Source organism: Octopus bimaculoides, chromosome 2 (assembly GCF_046866305.1).
Source record: "Octopus bimaculoides isolate indiv1 chromosome 2, ASM4686630v1, whole genome shotgun sequence".
Lineage (NCBI taxonomy): Eukaryota > Metazoa > Mollusca > Cephalopoda > Octopoda > Octopodidae > Octopus > Octopus bimaculoides.
This window is the reverse complement of record NC_142929.1, coordinates 136,264,115-136,285,904: the sequence shown is the minus strand read 5'-3', so window position 1 is coordinate 136,285,904 and position 21,790 is coordinate 136,264,115. Positions and strand designations below refer to the sequence as shown.

The window sequence follows — 21,790 nt, the reverse complement described above, 5'->3', positions numbered from 1 at the left end:
AAATAAGAAAAATTCGAGTTTTAAAGGATCATAACTGTTTTTTTTTTTTTTTTTTGTGATTTTCAGAATCAGCATGAAAATCTACCTCTGTGTAAAAAAATCTTCAGTAAAATCAGACCCAGTGCACCGAACCTAAAAGATCCCCGTTCCAGATTTTCGGAAGCATAAGAAGGATTAAGAGCATTAAGGCGGCGAGCTAAATTGGATAAAATGCTAAGTGGTATTTCTTCCAACTCTTCCGTGCTGATTTCAAATCCCACCGAGGTCACCTTTGTCTTTTATCTTTTCGGTATTGATAAAATAAAGTGTTAGTCAAGTACTTGGGGTCGATATAGTCGACAAGGTCCTTCACCCAAACCTGCTGACATTTGAAACAATGTAGAAGGATATATTACGTAATGTGCCCTTTCCTCCTTTCCTTATTTAAAACAACAGTGTATAATTTGATGGGGGTGTAACTGTTACTTTTAGCAGAACGGGTGACCACTATATTCACACAGACATAATTTATGCATTCATACACAAACATATACATATATCTGTTCATACACACACACATTTAGATGTGCACACATACACACATACACGCACGCGTACAAAGAAAAAGAAGACAGTATTGACATCACTTGCGTGATTCGAATTCTGCATCGTGGGGGGGGGGGTATAAAATACATTCATACAAAAAAAAAAAAAAGCATTGCAAATGTCGAGTCTTGTTTTTCCCCGTCCACCAGTTAAAGTCGAGTGGGTGTTATTTCTCCGTGTCCAAATATAATGTATTGGCTTCGTTTTCATAACATAAAAACAATATATTTTAGAGAAACGTGGAGTAGAATGTGTGATGTCTCTATAGTTCTGAGTTGCATTAGATACGATTATATTTCTAATATATTAGCGGTCAGGTTGACATCAACGGCCTTGAAGAATCGGTCAGACAATGATTCTCAAACGTCTTTTTGTCTCCGGACCCCTCTGATTCCTATTTTATTCGAGTGGACTCCTTAAAAACCTTTCAATGTTTAAAAAAAATCCAAATATATTTTTATAATTAAATATTATTAGGAATTGTATAAAAAATAAAATATTTTGTATATTGTAGAAATTGTGGCATCCCGTCGGTTACGACAACGATGGTTACAGTTGATCCGATCAACGGAACAGCCTGCTCCTGAACTTAACGTGCAAGTGGCTGAGCACTCCACAGACACGTGTACCCCTAACGTAGTTCTCGGGGATATTCAGCATGACACAGTGTGACAAGGCTGGCCCTTTGAAATACTGGTACAACAGAAATAGGAAGAAAGGGTGAGAGAAGGTTGTGGTGAAAGAGTACAGTAGGATTCACCACTACTCCCTGCCAGAACCTCGTGGAGCTTTAAGTGTTTTTGTTCAATAAACACTCACAACGCCCGGTCTGGGAATCGAAACCGCGATCCTACGACCGCGAGTCCGCTGCCCTAACCACTGGGCCATTGCGCCTCCTATTGTAGAAATATAATCAATTCATTGCATGTAAGTGGAGGCACATGGCCTAGTGGTTAGAGCAGCGGCCTCGCAGTCGAGGTATCGAAGGTTCGAATCTCAGACCGGACGATGTGTGTGGTTATGAGTGAAACACCTAAGCTTCACGTAGCTCCGGCAGACGGTAATGTCGAACTTCTGCTGATTCTTTCGCCACGACTTTCCTTAACTCTTTCTTCCTGCATCTATCAGCTCACCTGCGACGGACCGGCGTCCTGCCCAGGTAGGAAACCTATACGCCAATGACACCAGAAAACCGGTCCTTATGAGCTGGGTATGGCTCGAGAAGGAACAAACAACAAACATCATTTACTCTTTTACTTGTTTCAGTCATTTGACTGCGGCCATGCTGGAGCACTGCCTCTTTAGTCGAGCAAATCGACCCCAGGACTTATTCTTTGTAAGCCTAGTTACGGGGACGTAAACACACCAGCATCAGTTGTCAAGCGATGTTGGGGGGACAAACACACACACACACACACACACACACACATATATATATACATATATACGACGGGCTGCTTTCAGTTTCCGTCTACCAAATCCACTCACAAGGCTTTGGTCGGCCTGAGGCTATAGTAGAAGACACTTGCCCAAGGTGCCACGCAGTGGGACTGAACCCGGAACCATGTGGTTGGTAGGCAAGCTACTTACCACACAGCCAACCCCCAATGGCCATATGGACCCCAGATGAGAACGACTGAGTTAGCGTAATGGACAAAATGATGAGATACCTTATGGTATTTAGTTGGGTAGCAAACGTCACCGAAGTCAATTTTCCTTTTTATTCCGACGGGGCCGATAAAAAGAAGGCACTAGTAAAGTGCTGATTAATTGACTCAACCCTCGCCCTCTCCTTTCCCTAACTAAAGACTTTCAGCTCATATTGGTTTCAAATTTTGGCACAAGGCCAGAAATTTAGGGGAAGTGCTCAACTGATACTTATTTTATTGATCCCAATAGGATGAAAGGCAAAGTCGATCTCGGCAAAATTTGAACTCAGAGCCAAAAGACGGACAAAATACCGCTAAGCATTTTTGTTCAGCATGCTAACGATTCTGCCAGCTCACCGCCCTACCTTCCGCTTCTGTTAGAAATCATTTTATTAGCGGTCATGAAGGCACCAGTTTGGTGGTAAATGTGGATCATCGGTATATAACTGCGTCTTTTTAGTCTGCACGTTCAAGTCCCGTCGCTCGATAAATAAGTACCAGCCATGAACGAACGTCGACGCCGTTTATTATAAATTTCCCCCTCACTCTGTATCTTAAAAACTATTTGTACCCACGTACCAATATTGGAAATGTATAATCAATATATTAATCGTTTTTATCTTAATTATTAAAGAAGACAGCACTCAGAAAATAAACACTATTTTTACTTCTTCAGTCGCAGAGTAAATGACAATACCCAAGAGTGCCATGGATTGGTCGAATTTACTATAATAATCTATATTAGACTTGTATCTATAAAAAAAAAAGTGTGAATGCAAAATTAACAAGAGGTTTCTACCGATTAAGATATATTACGAAAAGTTAATATTTGAAAAGTTGCAAAAGAGACATTTTGTTTTAAGCAAGTTTGAAAATATATAATATAAATACGCGTGAGTGGGTGTATGTGTGTATGAAAGGAAAAGCAGTGAAGAAACATGCGTGCACGCACATACACACACTGTACATGTGTGTGTGTGTGTGTGTGTGTGTGTGTGTGTGTGTGTGTGTGTGTGTGTGTGTGTGTGTGTGTGTGTGTGTGTGTGTGCGCGTGTGTGTGTATGCCTGCGTGTGTATGGAATAATTATGTGTAATAGTCTGTTCGTATGACACACACGCATTAGCTGCTACACACACATACACACACACACACATACACACACACACACACATACACACACACACACACACACACACACACATGTTAGACAGCCTGGATCTTTCTGATTTGGCAGGCGCCACTTGTTTTCTTAACGAAACACTTTCAAACTGGGGACACTGGCAGAATGTCTCGTATAAAACATCTTTTACTCTTAGTGTTATTGAGAAAATTTTATCTTTTTAAGATTATTTCGTGTTAAAGTTGTCGTATTTCGGTAATTTCAAACAATCACTGACGTCCATTGAGGTGAAAACAATTACTGCTGTGAATCGTCAACAAAGCGTTGTGCGGTGTAATGGGATCTTTTCCCTTGAATAAAATTAGTGCCGTTGTTTGTCAACAACAACTATTGGCGGTATGGTATTTATGACATTGTTCGTGCGTTTGTACTGGTTTTAGTTTCAGGGTTTTAGGATTAGGGTTAGGGTTTTAGGGTTAGGGTTAGGATTATGAGTATTGGCAAAAATATTTATCCTCAATACCCACGTGTGTATTACTAGTAATCCCGCAGAAACTGCAGTTTTCGATCAGGGAATAAATTATATTTCAATAATAATAATAATAATAATAATAATAATAATAATAATAATAATAATAATAGTGTGTGTGTGTGTGCATGTATGTATGTGTGCGTGTGTTAGTATTTGTGTTTGTCCTCCACCACCGCTTGACAACCGATGTTCGCGCGTTTACGTTCCCGTAACGTAGCGGTTCGGCAAAAAAGACTGATGGCATAAGTACCAGGCTTTGAAAAATAAGTACTGAGATCAAATCATGCGACTACAAATTTTTCAAGGAGGTGCCCCGGCATGGCCGCAGTCTAATGACTGAAACGAATAAAAAGATTTTTTTTAAATTAGAGATAGGTGCAGGCGTGGCTGTGTGGTAAGAAGCTTGCTTACCAACCACATGGTTCTGGGTTCAGTCCCACTGCGTGGCACCTTGAGCAAGTGTCTTCTATAGCCTCGAGCCGACCAAAGCCTTATGAGTGGATTTGGTAGACGGAAACTGAAAGAAGCCCGTCATATATATATATATATATATATATATATATGTAAGTGTGTGTATATGTTTGTGTGTCTGTTATCCCCCACCATCACTTGACAACCGATGTTGGTGTGTTTATGTCCCTATAACCTAGTGGTTCGGCAAAAGAGACCGATAGAATAAGTACTAGGCTTACAAAGAATGAGTCCTGGGGTCGATTTGCTCAACTAAAGGCGGTGCTCCAGCATGGCCACAGTCAAATGACTGAAAACTATAATAGATAGAGAGAGAGAGAGAGAGAGAGAGAGAGAGAGAAAGAGAGAGGTGGGGGTATAAGAATAAGTCACGTTTATCGATTAGTGTCTGGACAGATCCAAAAAGCGTATAAAACACGAAAGATGAACTAATTGATTAACCCAGAAATTTACATTGTTTACATTTTGAAATACTTGTAATGTTTCCCTCCTCCGCTTTTTGTTTCTGGTCCAACTTACATCTCCAGAGTCTTTACGATCCTACGCAAATACACACACACACACACAAACACACACACACACGCAGACACACACACACACACGCAAACACACACACAGACAAACACACACACGTCTCTATTTTGACTTTTTGTGCAGCTGTTCCAGTTGTTAACACTATGAATGTGGTTTCCATGCAACAAGCCTGCCATATGATCAAACTATTTGAAACGCCTTTCAAAGAAATGACTCCAGAAGAGACTCTTATTTCAAGTTTCACGAAGACTAGTTGATGGGAAATAGAACTGCACTGAGAATAAGACAACAGTCCTTCCAGGATTAAGGTTATATTCCCAGAACACCTACAATTGACACAAGTAGTAAAACGTCCACTGCCTATCTGAATTTGATGGAGTTGATTTGATCTTTCAATATAGTGATGGTGGGAGCAGCAACCTGGCAGAATCGTTAACACATCGGGCAAAATGCTTAGCGGCATTTCGTCCGTCTTTACGTTCTGAGTTCAAATTCCGCCGAGGTTGACTTTGCATTTCATCATTTCAGGATCGATAAAATAAGTTTCATTTGAGTAATCGACTCAATATAACCGACTTAATCCCTTCCCCAGACTTGCTGGCCTTGTGCTAAAATTTGAAACTAATAGAGTGATGGTGAAGGTGGCGAGCTGGCAGAATCGTTAGCACGCCGGGCGAAATGCTTAGCAGTATTTCGTCTGCCGCTACGTTCTGAGTTCAAATTCCACCGAGGTCGACTTTGCTTTTCATCCTTTCGGGGTCGATTAAATAAGTACTAGTTACGCACTGGGGTCGATGTAATCGACTTAATCCCTTTGTCTGTCCTTGTTTGTCCCCTCTATGTTTAGCCCCTTGTGGGCAATAAAGAAATAAATATAGTGATGGTGAAGGTGTGTGGCCCAATGATCACAGTATTCGGCTCGTGATCATAAGACCGTGGGTTCAATTCCTGGACCGGGTGACGCATTATGTACTTAAGCAAAATACTCAGTCTCAAGTTGTCCCTGTATATGAATACTAACAGGGGTTAATGCAGTCCTCACTCACCATCCAGCTAGTAAATACGTACATAAAATGTAAATACACACACATACTAGCATACGTACGTACGTACACGCATACAAACAGACAGACATACAGACAGACAGATAGTCAGACCGACCGACAGACAGTGGTATATTATGTAAAATTGACTTTAGTTTTCCTTGTCCATATGTTAAAGTCGAGTGGGCGTTATTCCTCTGTGTCCTAATATGATGTGTTGCTTTCGTCTTCATTACACAAACGCCATACATTTTAGAGAAACATGGATGAGAATGTGTGACGCCTCTGCATTTCAGAATTATATTAGATGCGATTACATTAGTAATACATTAGCGGTCAGGTTCCCGGGCAACATTCTGGTAGAATCGGTTAGAATAATGGACAAAATAATTAAAAACCTTATAGTATTTAGTAAAGTCGGATTAAATCTTGTGAGTTCAAACCTCACCGGAGTCAACTTTGCCATTCATTCTGACAGGTCGACCCTGACATTCTTCACGCAGCTGGATGTTCTACGGGATCAAAGATGATGGTTTTGAGAGGATATCGATGTCTGTCTGTGGTTACATAAGTACCTTAAATAGTTATCGAAAGCATGGTAAATACTATCAAGCCATATCTGCTTGAGAGTGAAGGCTGGTTTTACTTAAATTCTATCGTTTCGGCCGTCTTGCCTCTTCTGCAAATACGTACAGACGAACTGACTAAGTAAAGAAAATACGGTGGGATAAAAAAAAATATCGTAAACTTTATGGCTTTCATAAACTTTAAAGGAAATAATAATAATAATAATAATAAATAGAAAAATTATTATTTATAAATCTCTGAACGAGAAACATTCAGGGTGTCCACAAGGTCTGGGTACATGGGGATTAACACATACTTTAAGAAGTTATTATTCCTTATATTTAATTGCTTATGTTATGATTTTATTTACTCCATGTACCCAGACCTTGTGGACACCCTGTAGAGTAAAGATTATTTGCCAACATAATGTGGCAGTCCTGGTTAGGACGGACGAGTGTTACTGTTATTTAGCCCCAAGAAACATCGTCTCTAACTGTGTGTCGATAGGTAACTGGAGATGATGTTTCCTGGGGCTAAATAACAGTAGCAGTCGTCCTAACGAGGACTACCACATAATAATAATAATAATAATAGTGTTCTCTAACTTAACCACACGACCAAAAATATTGACTCTACCTGAATATTTAACTGGTTCTTATTTGATTGATTCTAGGGTGATGGGTCAAAGTGTGGCATGGAAAGACTGACTAACGGCTTTGGTGATGGTTGGACAGCGAAAAGTGTAGTTTATATATATATATATATATATATATATATATAAACTACATATATATATGTGTGTGTGTGTGTGTGTGTGTGTGTGTGTGTGTGTGTACGAGTGGCTGTGTGGTAAGTAGCTTGCTTACCAACCACATGGTTCCAGGTTCAGTCCCACTGCGTGACATTTTGGGCAAGTGTCTTCTACTATAGCCTCGGGCCGACCAAAGCCTTGTGAGTGGATTTGGCAGACGGAAACTGAAAGAAGCCCGTCGTATATATGTATATATATATATGTATGTGCGTGTGTATGTTTGTGTGTCTGTGTGATGTGTCCCGCCAACATCGCTTGACAACCGATGCTGGTGTGTTTACGTCCCCGTAACTTAGTGGTTCGGCAAAAGATACCGATAGAATAAGTACTAGGCTTACAAAGAATAAGTCCTGGGGTTGATTTGCTCGACTAAAGGCGGTGCTCCAGCATGGCCACAGTCAAATGACTGAACCAAGTAAAAGAGTAAAACAGTATATATATAGGGACGGTTTTAGTACTTGACTGCAGAATGCATGGAGTAGCAAAAGAAACAATGTCTCTAGCTGTCCAATTGTAACCATGAAAGAATACATCTACAAACATGATAGAGTCGGGACTTCCATACACCGAATGTTATACCAGCATTATGAAATACCAACAGAAAAGAGATAGTGTAAGAAGGGCAGTTTCAAAAGTATTATAGGCCCAAGGCAAAGTCATGCACGGAGGCCCCCAACATACATAACCACAACATAAATCGATAAGCATTGGGTCCCTAAATCAGTGGGATCACCGGACATCTACCCTGAGTACCCATACTTTAAGATGGCACTGAATGTAAGCAATATTTAAGCATGAATCAGAATCGTTCTCAGAAAATGAAAGCGAATCATAACAACGAGATAAGCTAATCATGCAGACAAGAAGGTTGAAGCTAATCAGCCAGATATTGTCGTCCATGAAAAGAAATGTCTCCTAATTGAAATATCAATTCCAAAAGATGGTAATTTATCTCTCAAAGAGATGCAGAAATTAACCAAGATATGTAGTAAAAGATATATCAGAATTAAAAGAAGCAGACTAGAGATCGTAAACACAAACAATCCTTGTGAATGATAGAGAGAAAAACCAAGGACATACAAATATGCACAACAGGCAGAAAATAGTATTATTGGCACTGCATTATACTACAAAGAGTACTTTTAATGCAAAACAAAATACGAAAATAAAACAGAACTACACTGCAGGAAAGCGAGGCACACGTAACTGGGATCGGCAGTGCAATGAAAGTACAAAGTCTTAATTACTGAATATAAAAAAATATTCAGACAAATACATAACAAAAACACCAGGACTTACAAATATATATAACATACAGAAAATTGCACTACTGGGTACTGCACACATTCTACGCAAAACACTTTCAATACAGTAAACATAAGAGCACCACAGCAAACCCCAGCACATACCCAAGGCGCACAGAGCTGCGCTCGGTAGTGAAGTGAAAGCACGTTATAAAAATAAAACTACTGAACAACAATAATAATAATAATAATAGTTTCAAATTTTGGCACATGGCCATCAGTTACATCGACCCCCACCCCACCCAGTATTCAACTGATACATATTTTATCGACCTCGAAAGGATGAAAGGCAATGTCGACCTCGGCGGAATTTGAACTCAGAACATAAAGACGAACGAAATGCCGCTAAGCGTTTTACAAGACGTGTTAACGATTCTGCACGCTCGCCGCCTTACTACTATTACTACCACTACTACTACCACTACTACTACAACTACTACTACTACTACTAATAATAATAATAACAATGATAATAATAATAATAATAATAATAGCGATATTGACAGGCTGTATGTGCCTAGAAACACGGTAGGAAAAGGCATCATGGGATACAAGATGTGTTGTCAACGAGGAGTACAATCTGGGATGGTACATCAAATAGTAGAGTGAATCCTTAGTTGCCGCTGTCAGAATTAACAATACAATTCTTACCGAAAATGTGATGCACCCACAAAAATTTAAGAAACAAGATGAAGAAAGAGTAAACAATTGGAAAATGAAACCACTGCATGGGAAATACCTCAGAGAAATCGAAAGAAAAGACAAGATAAACACTTGGAGATGGCTAAGAATAAGTGATCTGAAAGGATGCACTGAAGCATTGGTATGTAGTGCCCAAGAACAAGCTCTGAGAACTAATTACACCAAGTTTCAAGTAGATAAGAGTAGTGAATCATTCCTTTGTAAGATGTGTTGCAGGAGAAACGAAACAATCTGACATATTGTGAGTGAGAGTAGTAAGCTAGCCTAAAAGCACTTCAAAAAGAGGCACGATAACATGGCGCAGTTCGTCCACTGGAGGCTATGTGAAAAGTACGGCCTTGACAGAGCACGGAAATAGTACGAACATGAACCAGAAAGAGGCACGGAGAACAAAGAATATAAGATAATGTGGGATTTTACAATCCAATATGACTCCCAAATCGAGGCTCGAAGACCAGATGTTGTAGAGGTGGATAACGGAAAACAGGAAGCCAAGATTATAGGTGTTGCAATACTTGGGAATGCACGCATAAGTGAGAAAGAACTAGAAAAGATTGAAAAGTACAGACTACTAAAAGACGAAATTGCAAGAATGTGGACTATGAGGATAGTGTCTGTCGTTCCAGTAGTTGTAGGGACACTCGGAGCACTAACAACCTAGTTCGAGAAATATGTCAGAGAAATCGGAATTGACATGAGAGCAGAAAAAAGCCCAAAAACTGCTCCGCTGGGGGACAGCTAGGATTTTGAGATTAGTACTTGGATGTTGAATATCTCTCACAACAATTAACAATCAAGTATCAAAGCTTATAATGTGCGGAAAGAAGCCCCGTGAAACTTCTGACAGTAGGCTGCTGTCCGTTCTCACAGAATCTACCAGAACAAACAAGACCGAGCACTCTGAGAAGTAAAACAACAACAATGATAACAATAATGATAATCATCATCATCATCGTCATCATTAATATTATTATTGTTATTATTATTATTATTATTATTATTATTATTATTATTATTATAATATGGGCTGTAAGAGCTCTGCAGTCTTGGTTGACAATCTTACCAGAGATGGTGTCTCGATAAAAATACTGGTTGGTGGCTAACCTCAAAACTCAAGCCTCAATATTGAGTCGAAATGTCTAATACAAGTATATCAAATATTGGTGTGAATGAGGTTAGAATCAAAGGTGAAAGCCTTTCGCTCGGCAGGTGTCCTGTGATTGAGCAGTGCAGGCTCGGTCGTCATCCAGAGACTGCTTATACACAAAGTTTAGAGGCAGAGAAAAAGGTGAGATAAGGATGCAAGCCAAACTATAATTCAATGCTGAATCAGGAGTGAAAGGAAATCGAAATAGAGTGCCCAGTAGAACTGTTACGAAAGATTTCCCTCCTTGACACAGCAAGAATAACCAGGAAAGTATGAGATAGTTGAAAGGAACAGATAGCATGGTATCGTGGGGTGCAAGTAACAAGCCCGCTAACCATGCAAGACTCCAGCTGTTACAACAAAACCTGAGATAAAAAGAATAAATAGTAATAATAATAATTTAGGAACAGTACCAATACCAGGAAACCTCCAAGGCATCAGAACTACAAAAAATTTTTCTCATGGATATTGACCACATCCTGAGAAAAACATTGTCAACTTGAAGACGTCTGATTCGAAATCAGAATATAAACAGCTATAAGAAATGCTGCTAAGCTTTGTTCGATGAGTTTACAATTCTGCCATTTCGTCGCCTTGGTGCTCAATAATAATTTCAATACTCCTTTATTTGCTACAAATGTCCATTTATTCATACAGTTTGCAGTTATAAACGAGCTACAAGACATGTGGTTATGTGTACACACAGATATATATAAACGAGTTTTGGAGCAAAAATTTACGCAACGCATTAAAACATTTTACAACAACGTCCGTACTCTTCCATACACAATCATTATGGTTTCTAACATATGCACAAGGCCTGAAATTTGTGAGTGGTGAAGAGTCGATAATATCGATCCCAGTACTTGACTGGTATTTTACTTTATTCATCACGATAGGATGAAAGACAAAATTGACCTCGGTGAGATTTGAACTCAGAACAATAAAGGCGGTAACAAACGCCGCAAGAGATTTCTTCCGACGCCTTAATGATTCTGCCTGTCTGCGTACCACCCTTAATTTAATGATCTCTGACATAAGCATAAGTTCAGAAATGTGGGAAAGGAACAATTAATTGTATTGACTCTGCATTTGACCGCTGGCGAGCTAAACAAGAGCTGGCAAGCGACCTACTGCTATGGAAGTCAAAGCGTTGTAATACTCGAGCAGGTCGTCCGAACACAACATATGCAGATCAACTCACCAGAGATTCTGAATGCCTCCCCGAAGACATCTCTCAACTAATGCAGGACCAAGATGGATGGTGCGTGCGGATTAAAAATGTCAGAGAAAGATCGACCAGATGATGCTTACATGACTGAGTTCGCTTCGCATCCTTGAAGTCTCGATTTCGATCTCACCGCGTTTGATCTTGAGCAAATGCATTACGATAGCCACGAGTCAATTTAACCCAAGTCGGATGAGCTATACCTATAATACAGTCCAGCATCGTCACACTAACGTCACACTGAATCTACCACAGAATTACGTTAAAGGTACACGTGTCTGTGTGAAGGCACGTGACCTAGTGCTTAGGGCTTTCAGCTCAAAATCGTAAGGCTGTGATTTTGATTCCCGGAGGTGTGTTCTGTCCTTGAGCAAGACGCTTTATTTCACGTTGCTCCAGTCCACTCAGCTGGCAAAAATGAGTTGTACTTGTATTTCAAAGGGCTAACTTTGTCACATTCTGTGTCAGCTGAATATCCCTGAGAACTACGTTAAGGGTACGCGTGTCTGTGGAGTGCTCAGCCACTTGCAATTTCACGAACAGGCTGTTCCGTTGATCAGATCACCTGGAATCCTCGTCGTTGTAAACGACAGAGAGCAAGGCTACATGTGCCTGTAGAATATTCGGCCACTTTATATGTTAACTGAATGAGTAGATCGGACATTTATATGACAAAATCGACGTGAAACTACATCAAAGACATAATTAGGAATAAACCAAAGCATACCCGTTGCCTCTCCTAAGATTAAAACACTATCAGCCTACATTTGTTTTTATCTTTTGTCTTTTACGTGTTTGAGTCATTGGACTGCGGCCATGCTGGGCCACCGGCCTGAAGGATTTGGTCGAACAAATCGACCTCAGTACTTAAATTTTTTAAAGCCTGGTACTTATACTACCGGTCGCTTTGCCGAACCAAACTGAATTGTGGGGACACAAACGAACCAACATCGGTTGTCAAGCGGTGGTAGGGGTACAAACATACCACAAAGACACGTACATAGGTGTGTGTGCGTGTGTATGTACATATATATATATACATATATATATATATATATATATATATATATATATATATATATATATATATATATATATATATATATATATACGACGGGCTTCTTTCAGTTTCCGTCTACCAAATCCACTCGCAAGGTTTTAGTCGACCCGAAGCTATAATAGAAGGCAATTGCCCCAGGTGCCACGCAGTGGGACTGAACGCGGAATCATGTAGTTGGGAAGCAAGCCTCTTACCTCACAGCCACACCATTTCTAATAAATATTGCGATCTGAATTTTATAAATTTAGAATTCCTGGTCCTGACCAAAAACATATGCGTATCATATATGCATATGGGTGTGTACGTGGGAAATCTGGAAAACACCGCAGCTATCACGTGATCTAACACTATGCCTGTTTCGTGCTGCAGAAGAGTCCGTTCTGTTCTACAGCTCTGAATGCTGATCTCTTACAGTAACCCAACAACGATCTCTAAACGGCACATGTATTTCTGCCCATCTTTTATGCCAATCATATGTCAAACAAGACACAAAATGGATTTTTGCCACCCGTCAGTCAGTCAGGTAATCAAATAAAGACGGTTAAAATTCGCAGATCTCCGTTTTCCTCGAAGAGATCATCTTGTCACTGCGCTTTTTTTTTTTCTATAACCCCGTGGAGCTGTTCAAACCTGGTGCTGAGGCCTGCATGATGCTCGTCCGTGAACTTATGCAGGATACAGCACTACACTGTCTCAGAGTTGGCACGCGCAGAGTCATCTTGCACAGACTGGAGGCAAATTTGTTCTCGAGTTGGAGGTGACATCCACGAGTGATGTAGCAAAGACTAAGAAAAAGACGTGTCCATCTTTTCTCCTTTTATTCGGTCACTGGGCTACGGCAATGCTGGAGCACAGCCCGTAAGGGTTTAGTCGAACAAATTGACGCCAGTACATTTTCTTTCTTTTTAAAACGGGTGCTTATTCTAACCGGTATTTTGCCGAACCGCTAAGTTATGGGGATGTAAAACCCACGCAGGTTTGTCAGGCGGTGGGTTGGGGACAAACAAACACACTGGTACTTACATCAACGTATATGGAAAAGGCAACATGTGGAGACGAGTGATTAAGAAGTTAGCCTTGTGTCGACCCAAGCTGCATGTTCACCTGCAATGCAAGAACGTAATTCATCGATTCAATGGACCAGCGCTGTCACGTTTGTATCATTCTGAATCTATTTGAGAATTACATTGAGGTATAAAGCGTGCATGCGCATGCGTGCGTGCGTGTGCGTGTTATTCAGTGTAGCCCGGGCTACTCTGAAGGAAACACTCTTCAACTTTGCATAACGATATACTGAGTACTTTCATGAATAGTAATCTCATCGATTTCAATGTGTGTGCGTGTGTGTTCACCTGGATTTGTGTATGTACATATTTGTATATAAATATACATGAGTATTTGTTTTGTTCGTGCGTATTCAAGTGTGCCTCTGTATTTCTCGTTGATGTTTAGCCCCAGGTACGTTCTGACCGAACAGACTTATGTAATCAACGCCGTTCCGACCAAAACCATCCCATCTTTTATCAGGCATACTACTGAAGATAAGACAATATTATTCAACGGATAGTAGAGTGCTGTCCGAAGAGGGGGGCTGTTGTTTCTAGCAAATCAAGTGACCAGGTGCAGGCTCCTTCTATTAATAGTGAATTTCATAATCACAACAAAAGCTTATCAACAACACAAGTGTATTTATATATATTTTTTTCGTTTGTTTGAGCACTTTTTGTTTTTAATGTTTGTATTAATGACTACGTCGGGATATAGATCTAGTGGACCCAATTTCGATTCCCGGTTACCTGATTTCATTTTTATTTGACTCTCCGTACATTCGATTCTTTATCTCCATCAAGCTTAACAGTTTGCTCTGGACACCATTCCAACACGAAGAAGAAGAAGCCTTGTTATGACCTGTTGGAAGGATATGGGACAAAATTTAGATTTTTTTAATGGTCACACACGTGTGGCTGTGTGGTAAGAATCTTACTTCCCAACGACATGGCTCCAGGCTCAGTCCCAAAGCGTGGCACCTGGAGCAAGTGTCTTCTACTATAACCTCGGACCGATCAAAGCCTTGTGAGTGGATTTGGTAAATGGAAACTGAAAGAAGCCTGTCGTATATGTGTGCGTTTGCCCCCTCCCCTCCCCCCACACACACATGTGTGTGCCTGTCTGTCCCCGCACTATTGCTTGACAACCTGTATTAGTATGTTTACGTCCCCGTCAATTAGTGGTCCAGCAAAAGACACCGACAGAATAATTATCAGGCTTTTAAAAAAATAACCCCTGGGGTTGGTTCGTTTGACTAAAAATTCTTCAGTGCGGTGCCCAAGCATGGCCGCAGTCTAATAGTTGAAACAAGTAAAGAAATAAAAGATATTACAGCCGTTTCGTGAGACGAGTGTAATGATAAGAATTTACGGGAAACGGGCACAGGATTCAGCGAGCAAAAATGTAAAAGAGATTAAACTTTGGTGGGTAAAACATTCTTTCACAGAAAAATATCACTATTTGCTTTTTTCCTTCTCATGAGGTAGTGACAGCTAATCCAAAAGTACGCCCTTTCGAGATTACCTCCATCTCGAGAGACGAGTCTTAACAGTAAAAATTTCGCTTTTATTTAACATAAGCCACAAACTTTGGGAGGGGATGATGGTTCAGATGATTTTTATCGACACCAGTACATACATAGCTTACATCGAGTTTATCGACCGTCCTCGGAGAGATAAAAGCGGAGCCGATCCCCGACGGATCTAAAATTATAATTTATAAGGTCGTAATTATGTATGGGACAAAGACAATTAAAATTTTGTTTGTTTGTTTTTTTTGTTTTTTTGTTTTTTCGCAATTTTCTTCACTGAAATCCCGACGCTAACAACTTTATCTTTCAGTCAGCCGGAGTCGGTAAAGTATGAATGAATATGTATTAATTATATACTAGACTTGATCATACGCAATACCTAGTATAGGATTTGAACCCTGTATCAAAGAAACAGAAAATAAATATGGTATCTGCTGTCCGGTCTTGGTTTCTGGATGCACACCTTTCGTACCATTAACGTAAGACTACTTAAGAAAAGCATGAACGTCACAGAATCTGATCTAATTTTGCAATGTTATTATAATTTCAAGCTTCGCGTGGAAAATATGTCTAATCATTATTTTCAAGAAGTAATTAGCAGAAACTACAAAATGCCAGCAGTTTTTGTTACAACACTTTACGTTCCAAGTTCAAATGACGCCGATGACCGGGTTTTTTTTTCTTTTTGTTTTTTTAATTTGCGTTTTTGCTTTTGTTTTCATCATCCAGGAACCGATAAGAAAAATAGTACTAGTCAAACATTGATATCGATTCAATCTTATAACAGTGAGCTTATAACAGAAGACTAAGAAGGAGTAGTAAATATTTACATACAAATACCCTACACACGCATGTACACACACACACACTTAGACAAACTCACCTACAAAAGAAACAGAATACACGAAGAAAGTTTATCCGCAGTCAGGACACTTTTCACTGGGGAAAACATCAACAGCTGGAGATAAACTAATTGTTTACTTGCATTCATACACTTCCATATGTGCCCAATATGCGAGACAATTCGCTGCAGAATATACTTGTTCGATGTAGATGTATTATCTATAAATAGTTTCAACAACTAACAATATAACAACAACGGCTACAAAAATACCCCAGGTATAACATAAAACAGAACATCAGAGCAGCTGTAGTACACCTGAGTACATTGTACAGAATAAGCTCGTTATAAAAAAAAAATGTGTAGTTAATCAACAAGGCCATAAAAATAAACTTATTTCGTCATTCGCACATTCAGAAAAGAAACGAAATATGAAAAAATAAAAGTCAGAAAAATATGATAAACTCACTGTTTTTAGTTCCTCAGCACGTCCGTTTACATAGTGATCAGCCGAATCTTTCATGTATAACATATATGATATATAAGTGTGTAAGAATAAATATATATATATATGTATGCGTTAAAAAGAGAGTGATAGGTTGTTATTTCGGGTGTTGTCTAAAACACTGACTTTGTTGTTTGTTATTTCTAGATGCCATAGTCCTCTAGAAGAAACAACGAAAAGATACATATTGAAATAAATGTCGTTTGTTTTGTTTGTTTATCAGGTATTTCTTTTTTTTTTTTAATTTAAAAAAATCAATTTGTTTTACTTTCTAAATTTTCTTGTCCTCACTGATTTCTCATGTTTTCCATACTAACAACACAAGCTCATCGCATTTCGTTATACTTATATAATTATATGCATATACTTGTATGATTTAGATATCTTTTATATCAATAATATATAAGACGGCACCCTTTCGTTACGGAGTGGAGTTTCTGAGCTTTTTTGACGATCAGTTAGTTTCTATTTTTCTCAACAGATGTACTCCTTGTTCAAGGTAATGAAATTATCAAAAATCCATTCGTGTTATTTAAAAAAAAAAAGCAATCAGAAATAAAACAAATAATTCTAAAACAACAAAAGGCTAACTAGCAATAACAGAAGCCAGAAAAATAAACTGGAAGTTTTTGTTTGGGTCATTCATATATCTCGTGTTGATATTATGTGTTCTGTGGCGTGTTTCTCTGAGTTGCTGTTACTACTACTGCGCCTGTTGTTGCTGTTGTTGATATGTAGAACAAGCAGTTCTTTTCCGCCAAACTGACATATGCTCACATCAATATCAACAAAATATATTACCGATACGAGACGAAATAAAAGTATGCAAGATATACCTATATGAGTGTATGTGTGTGTGTATGTACATATATATATATATATAGATAGATAGATAGATAGATAGATATATAGATTATTTATATTATTTATATTATATATATATTTTAAAATGTTAATATGTATGTGTATATATGTATATATATAAGTATATACATATGGTTATTTATTTATTTTACCTAAAATATTTATATATATATATATATATATATATATATATATAATGTATATTTATTATGCATATATATATAATTATATTTATTTGTATCTATATATGTATGTATGCATGTATACGCATCTGTGTGCGTTTTTGTAGAAAAAGGGGCAGAAAAAAATTATGGCCGGGGGTAACTAGACGAGGTGATAAAAATGAAATGAGATAGATAGATAGATAGATAGATAGATAGATAGACAGTCAGACAAACTAAAGAGAAACAAAGTGAGACAAAGTAGAAAGGACAGTGACGAAGCCAGGGGAAGCGAATAAACTGTAAAAGCGAGGGAGTAGATGAGAGAAGGAGATAAAGACAGAGTGAGAGAGTGATGAAAGGAACAGAAAGTGAGAAAGACTGAAAGAGAAAGAAATTATATTTCTGGATATATTGCTTTTTAGTTCACAAATATTAGGGGAAACATACATAAACAGGGAGACACACTTGGATGCAAATCCGAAGACACTTGCTTCATGTGTGCATTTGCGTGAAACCTCAAAACATGAATGAATATATGCATGTGTACATATATGCATGTATGTACGTATGTATGTACATATATACAGATTGAGAGACTGAGTCACATACACCTGTATATACACGCACACACACATAGAAGTTTGGTCATTCACACACACATACACACACATAAACACGCATGCACACACACGCTTGATGCTTAGAATTACTTCACCTTTGTTTCTTAATAATATTCATTTCACGTTTAAAATTTCTTGACTTCTCTTTACTTTTGATTTCATAAATCACAAAATACTAGACACCAAGGTACACACTACGTTTCCATTCAGAAAGGCGTTGATTTAATTCTCTCCATCACCGCTCTGTCCTCCTGTCTTCTCCCACCCTCTCTCTCTCTCTCTCTCTCTCTATCATTCTCTCTATCACTCTCTCCCACCCCTACTCTCTCCATCATTGCCATTAATTCTCACTTCTTTTATCCAGTTCGTCCTTAGTTTCTAGCTCCCGTTTTCAGACACTTTCCGCCTCACTTTATTCTTTCATTTTTCATAATGTTCCTTCTTCTTCTTCTTCTTCTTTTCTCTCTCTCTCTCTCCCTCTCTGTCCTTTCTTTTCCTTTTTTCTACTGTTTCCCTCTCTAACTCACTCTCTCATTCTTACATTAACCCTTCGCCTCTCTCTCTCACACAAACACACGCTCTCTCTCTCTCTATGTTTGTATGTATCTCTTTCTCTCAAACTCCTGATAGATATCTCAAACAAACCCTCTCTAACTACCAGTATTTCTAATTTCTCTTAGTATTCTACTCTTACTCTTTCCCACTCTCTGTCACACTGCTCAACCTTTCTAACGCCCTTCACCCTCCCCTCCAAACCCTCACACTATTTCCTTCATCTACCTTTTCTTTCCTTTTCTGTTTCTCCCCCGATACTCTCTATCTATCTATCTATCTCCAACTCTACTTCTCCCCCTCCCTTTCCGTCTCACTAACAAACTAACTCCCCCTTCCTTCCTAACATCCATGTTCTTGGATGTCGTCCGCCAGCCCAGCTCTCAATATGTCACGTTCAAAATAATCATCAGACGCCCACAGCTCGCCACATGTCAACCAGATATCGATATTATGTATTTATTTCTAGATTCATTCTTTCAGTATTTTCCTTCTCTTTTAAACTTTTCTCTCTATCTCCCACTTATTATATTTTTTTATGTGAATATATGTCCACATATTTGCATATGTCCATGCTGACACGCTCTCACCTGTCCTACACATATACAGCTATATAAATTTTAATCACGTTCTCCCTTTCAATTCAGTCTTTCTAGCCTTCTGTTTTTCTTTATGTATGTATGTATGTATGTATGTATGTATATATGTATATATGAAACAAATAATAAATGAGTATATGCATATATACGTACAAGTATGCGCATACCTACATCTACCTGTATATATAGGTGTGTGTGTGTGTGTGTGTGTGTTTGTGTATGTATGTGTGTATATGTATATATATGTGTGTGCGTGTGTGTATGTATGTATGTATGTATGTATGTATACATATGCATATATAAATACATGTGTGTGTGTGTGTGTGTGTAAATACGTAAACATAAGTAAATATAAATGGATATAGCTACATGCAAATATGTGTGTATGTGTGTGTGTGTGAATGTATATGGATATAGATACATGCAACTATAGATATATATATATATATATATATATATATATAACATACAAAGATATATAAACAAATGTGGTTATATATTAGTGTTGATTGTGTATGTATGTTTAAAATGAATGCAGGTATGTGTGTATAAGTGAAGGCGCATAGCTTAGTGGTTAAAACGTCGGGCTCCCAATCATCAGGTAGTGAGTTCGATTCCCGGACCGAGTTGTGTGTTGTGTTCTCGAGCAAGGCACTTTTATTTCTCGCTGCTCCAGGCCACTCAACTGTAGAAATGAGTTGCGACATCACTAGTGCCAAGCGGTATTGGCCTTTGCTTTTCCTTTGGAGTAGGGGAGGCTGGTATCCATTATTATATTTTTAGGTGCAGTCCCGTGGTCATCCATGACCCAAGGGGGCCTTTACCCTTTATATATATATATATATATATATATATATATATATATAGAAAACAAAGTTATTTTATCCTACACGGATAAATATATAGGAAAAGTAGAAGTTGAAAATGCACTGAGAATAGATGTTTTGTTTGTCATTTGACTGCGGCCATGCTGGAGCACCGCCTTTAGTCGAACAAATCGGCCCTGGAACTTATTCTTTGTAAGCCTATTACTTAATTCTATCGGTCGCTTTTGCCGAACGTCTAAGTTACGGGGATGTAAACATACCAACATTGGTTGCCAAGCGACAGTGGGGGAGAGAGACACAGACACAGAAACACACACACACAAACATATATATATATATATATGACGAGCTTCTTTCAGATTCCGTCTACCAAATTCAATCACAAGGCTTTGGTCGGCCCGAGGCTATAGTAGAAGACACTTGCCAAAGATGCCACGCAGTGGGACTTAACCTGGGACCATGTGGTTGGGAAGCAAGCTTCTTACCACACAGCCATTCCTGCGCCTTTTATTAAAGCTGCAAAAACATCACAAAAACTGCAACTCAGAATTTCACGCTTCCGTTCTTCGAGCGGTTATGATCACAACGGGCCGACAGATAGTTGCCCGACGAACGGGAACGTGAAACTCCGAGTAGCTGTTTTTCTGATGTTTTTGTAACTTTAATTTAAAAAAGCATATTACTCTACCTTCGCTATTTGAGTACCATTCTTTCCGGACCGACCAAAGCCTACTTACCACAGGAGTGGCTGTGTGGTAAGTAGCTTGCTTACCAGCCACATGGTTCCGGGTTCATTCCCACTGTGTGGCACCTTGGGCAAGTGTCTTCTACTATAGCCTCGGGTCGACCAAAGCTTTGTGAGTGGATTTGTAGACGGAAACTGAAAGAACCCCGTCGTATATATGTATATGTATATATATGTGTATATGTCTGTGTGTCTGTGTTTGTACCCCCAACATTGCTTGACAACCAATGCTGGTGTGTTTACGTCCTCGTAACTTAGCGGTTCGGCAATAATGACCGATAGTATAAGTACTAGGCTTACAAAGAATAAGTCCTGGGATCGGTTTGCTCGACTAAAGGCGGTGCTCCAGCATGACCACAGTCAAATGACTGAAACAAGTAAAAGAGTAAAAGAATAGATAGATAGATAGATAGATAGATAGATAGATAGATAGATAGATGTATATATATATATATGTATGTATGCATGTATGTGCGTGTAAACATGAATATGTACATATGTGTGTGTATTTATATATATATATATATATGAGAGAGAGAGAGAGAGAGAGAGAGAGAGAGATGTGTGTGCGTATATGTTATATATATATATAGACATGCGAATGTATTCTATACACGCACACATCACACATAAGCATGCCTGTGAGTGTGTTTATATATTTATGTGTGCGTGTGTGTGTATGTGCGTGTTTAAAGTGAATGCAGGCATGGCAGCCATCCATGATTTCCCGGGTTCGATTTT

General features: G+C 38.8%; 1 protein-coding gene across 8 annotated transcripts in view; it reads right to left on the bottom strand.

The window, feature by feature from the left end:
* LOC106873483 (synaptotagmin-6) overlaps positions 1–21,790 on the bottom strand; it is a 287,484-nt gene that overhangs the window by 262,544 nt on the left and 3,150 nt on the right. For 2 of the 8 annotated variants that reach the window (XR_016240758.1, XR_016240757.1), the window contains exon 1: positions 16,643–18,342. The exons of 1 other annotated variant lie outside the window; for it this stretch is intronic. Coding sequence is in view for 4 of the 7 variants with exons in the window: in XM_014920867.3 (XP_014776353.1) it covers positions 16,643–16,705 (63 nt within the window). In the remaining 3 variants the exon portion in view is untranslated. Of the gene's footprint in view, positions 1–13,777; positions 13,859–16,642; positions 18,345–18,421; positions 19,246–21,790 lie in introns of those variants that run through there. 5 more of the 8 variants (XM_014920867.3, XM_052965624.2, XM_014920870.3 and 2 more) reach the window with 5 other exon arrangements.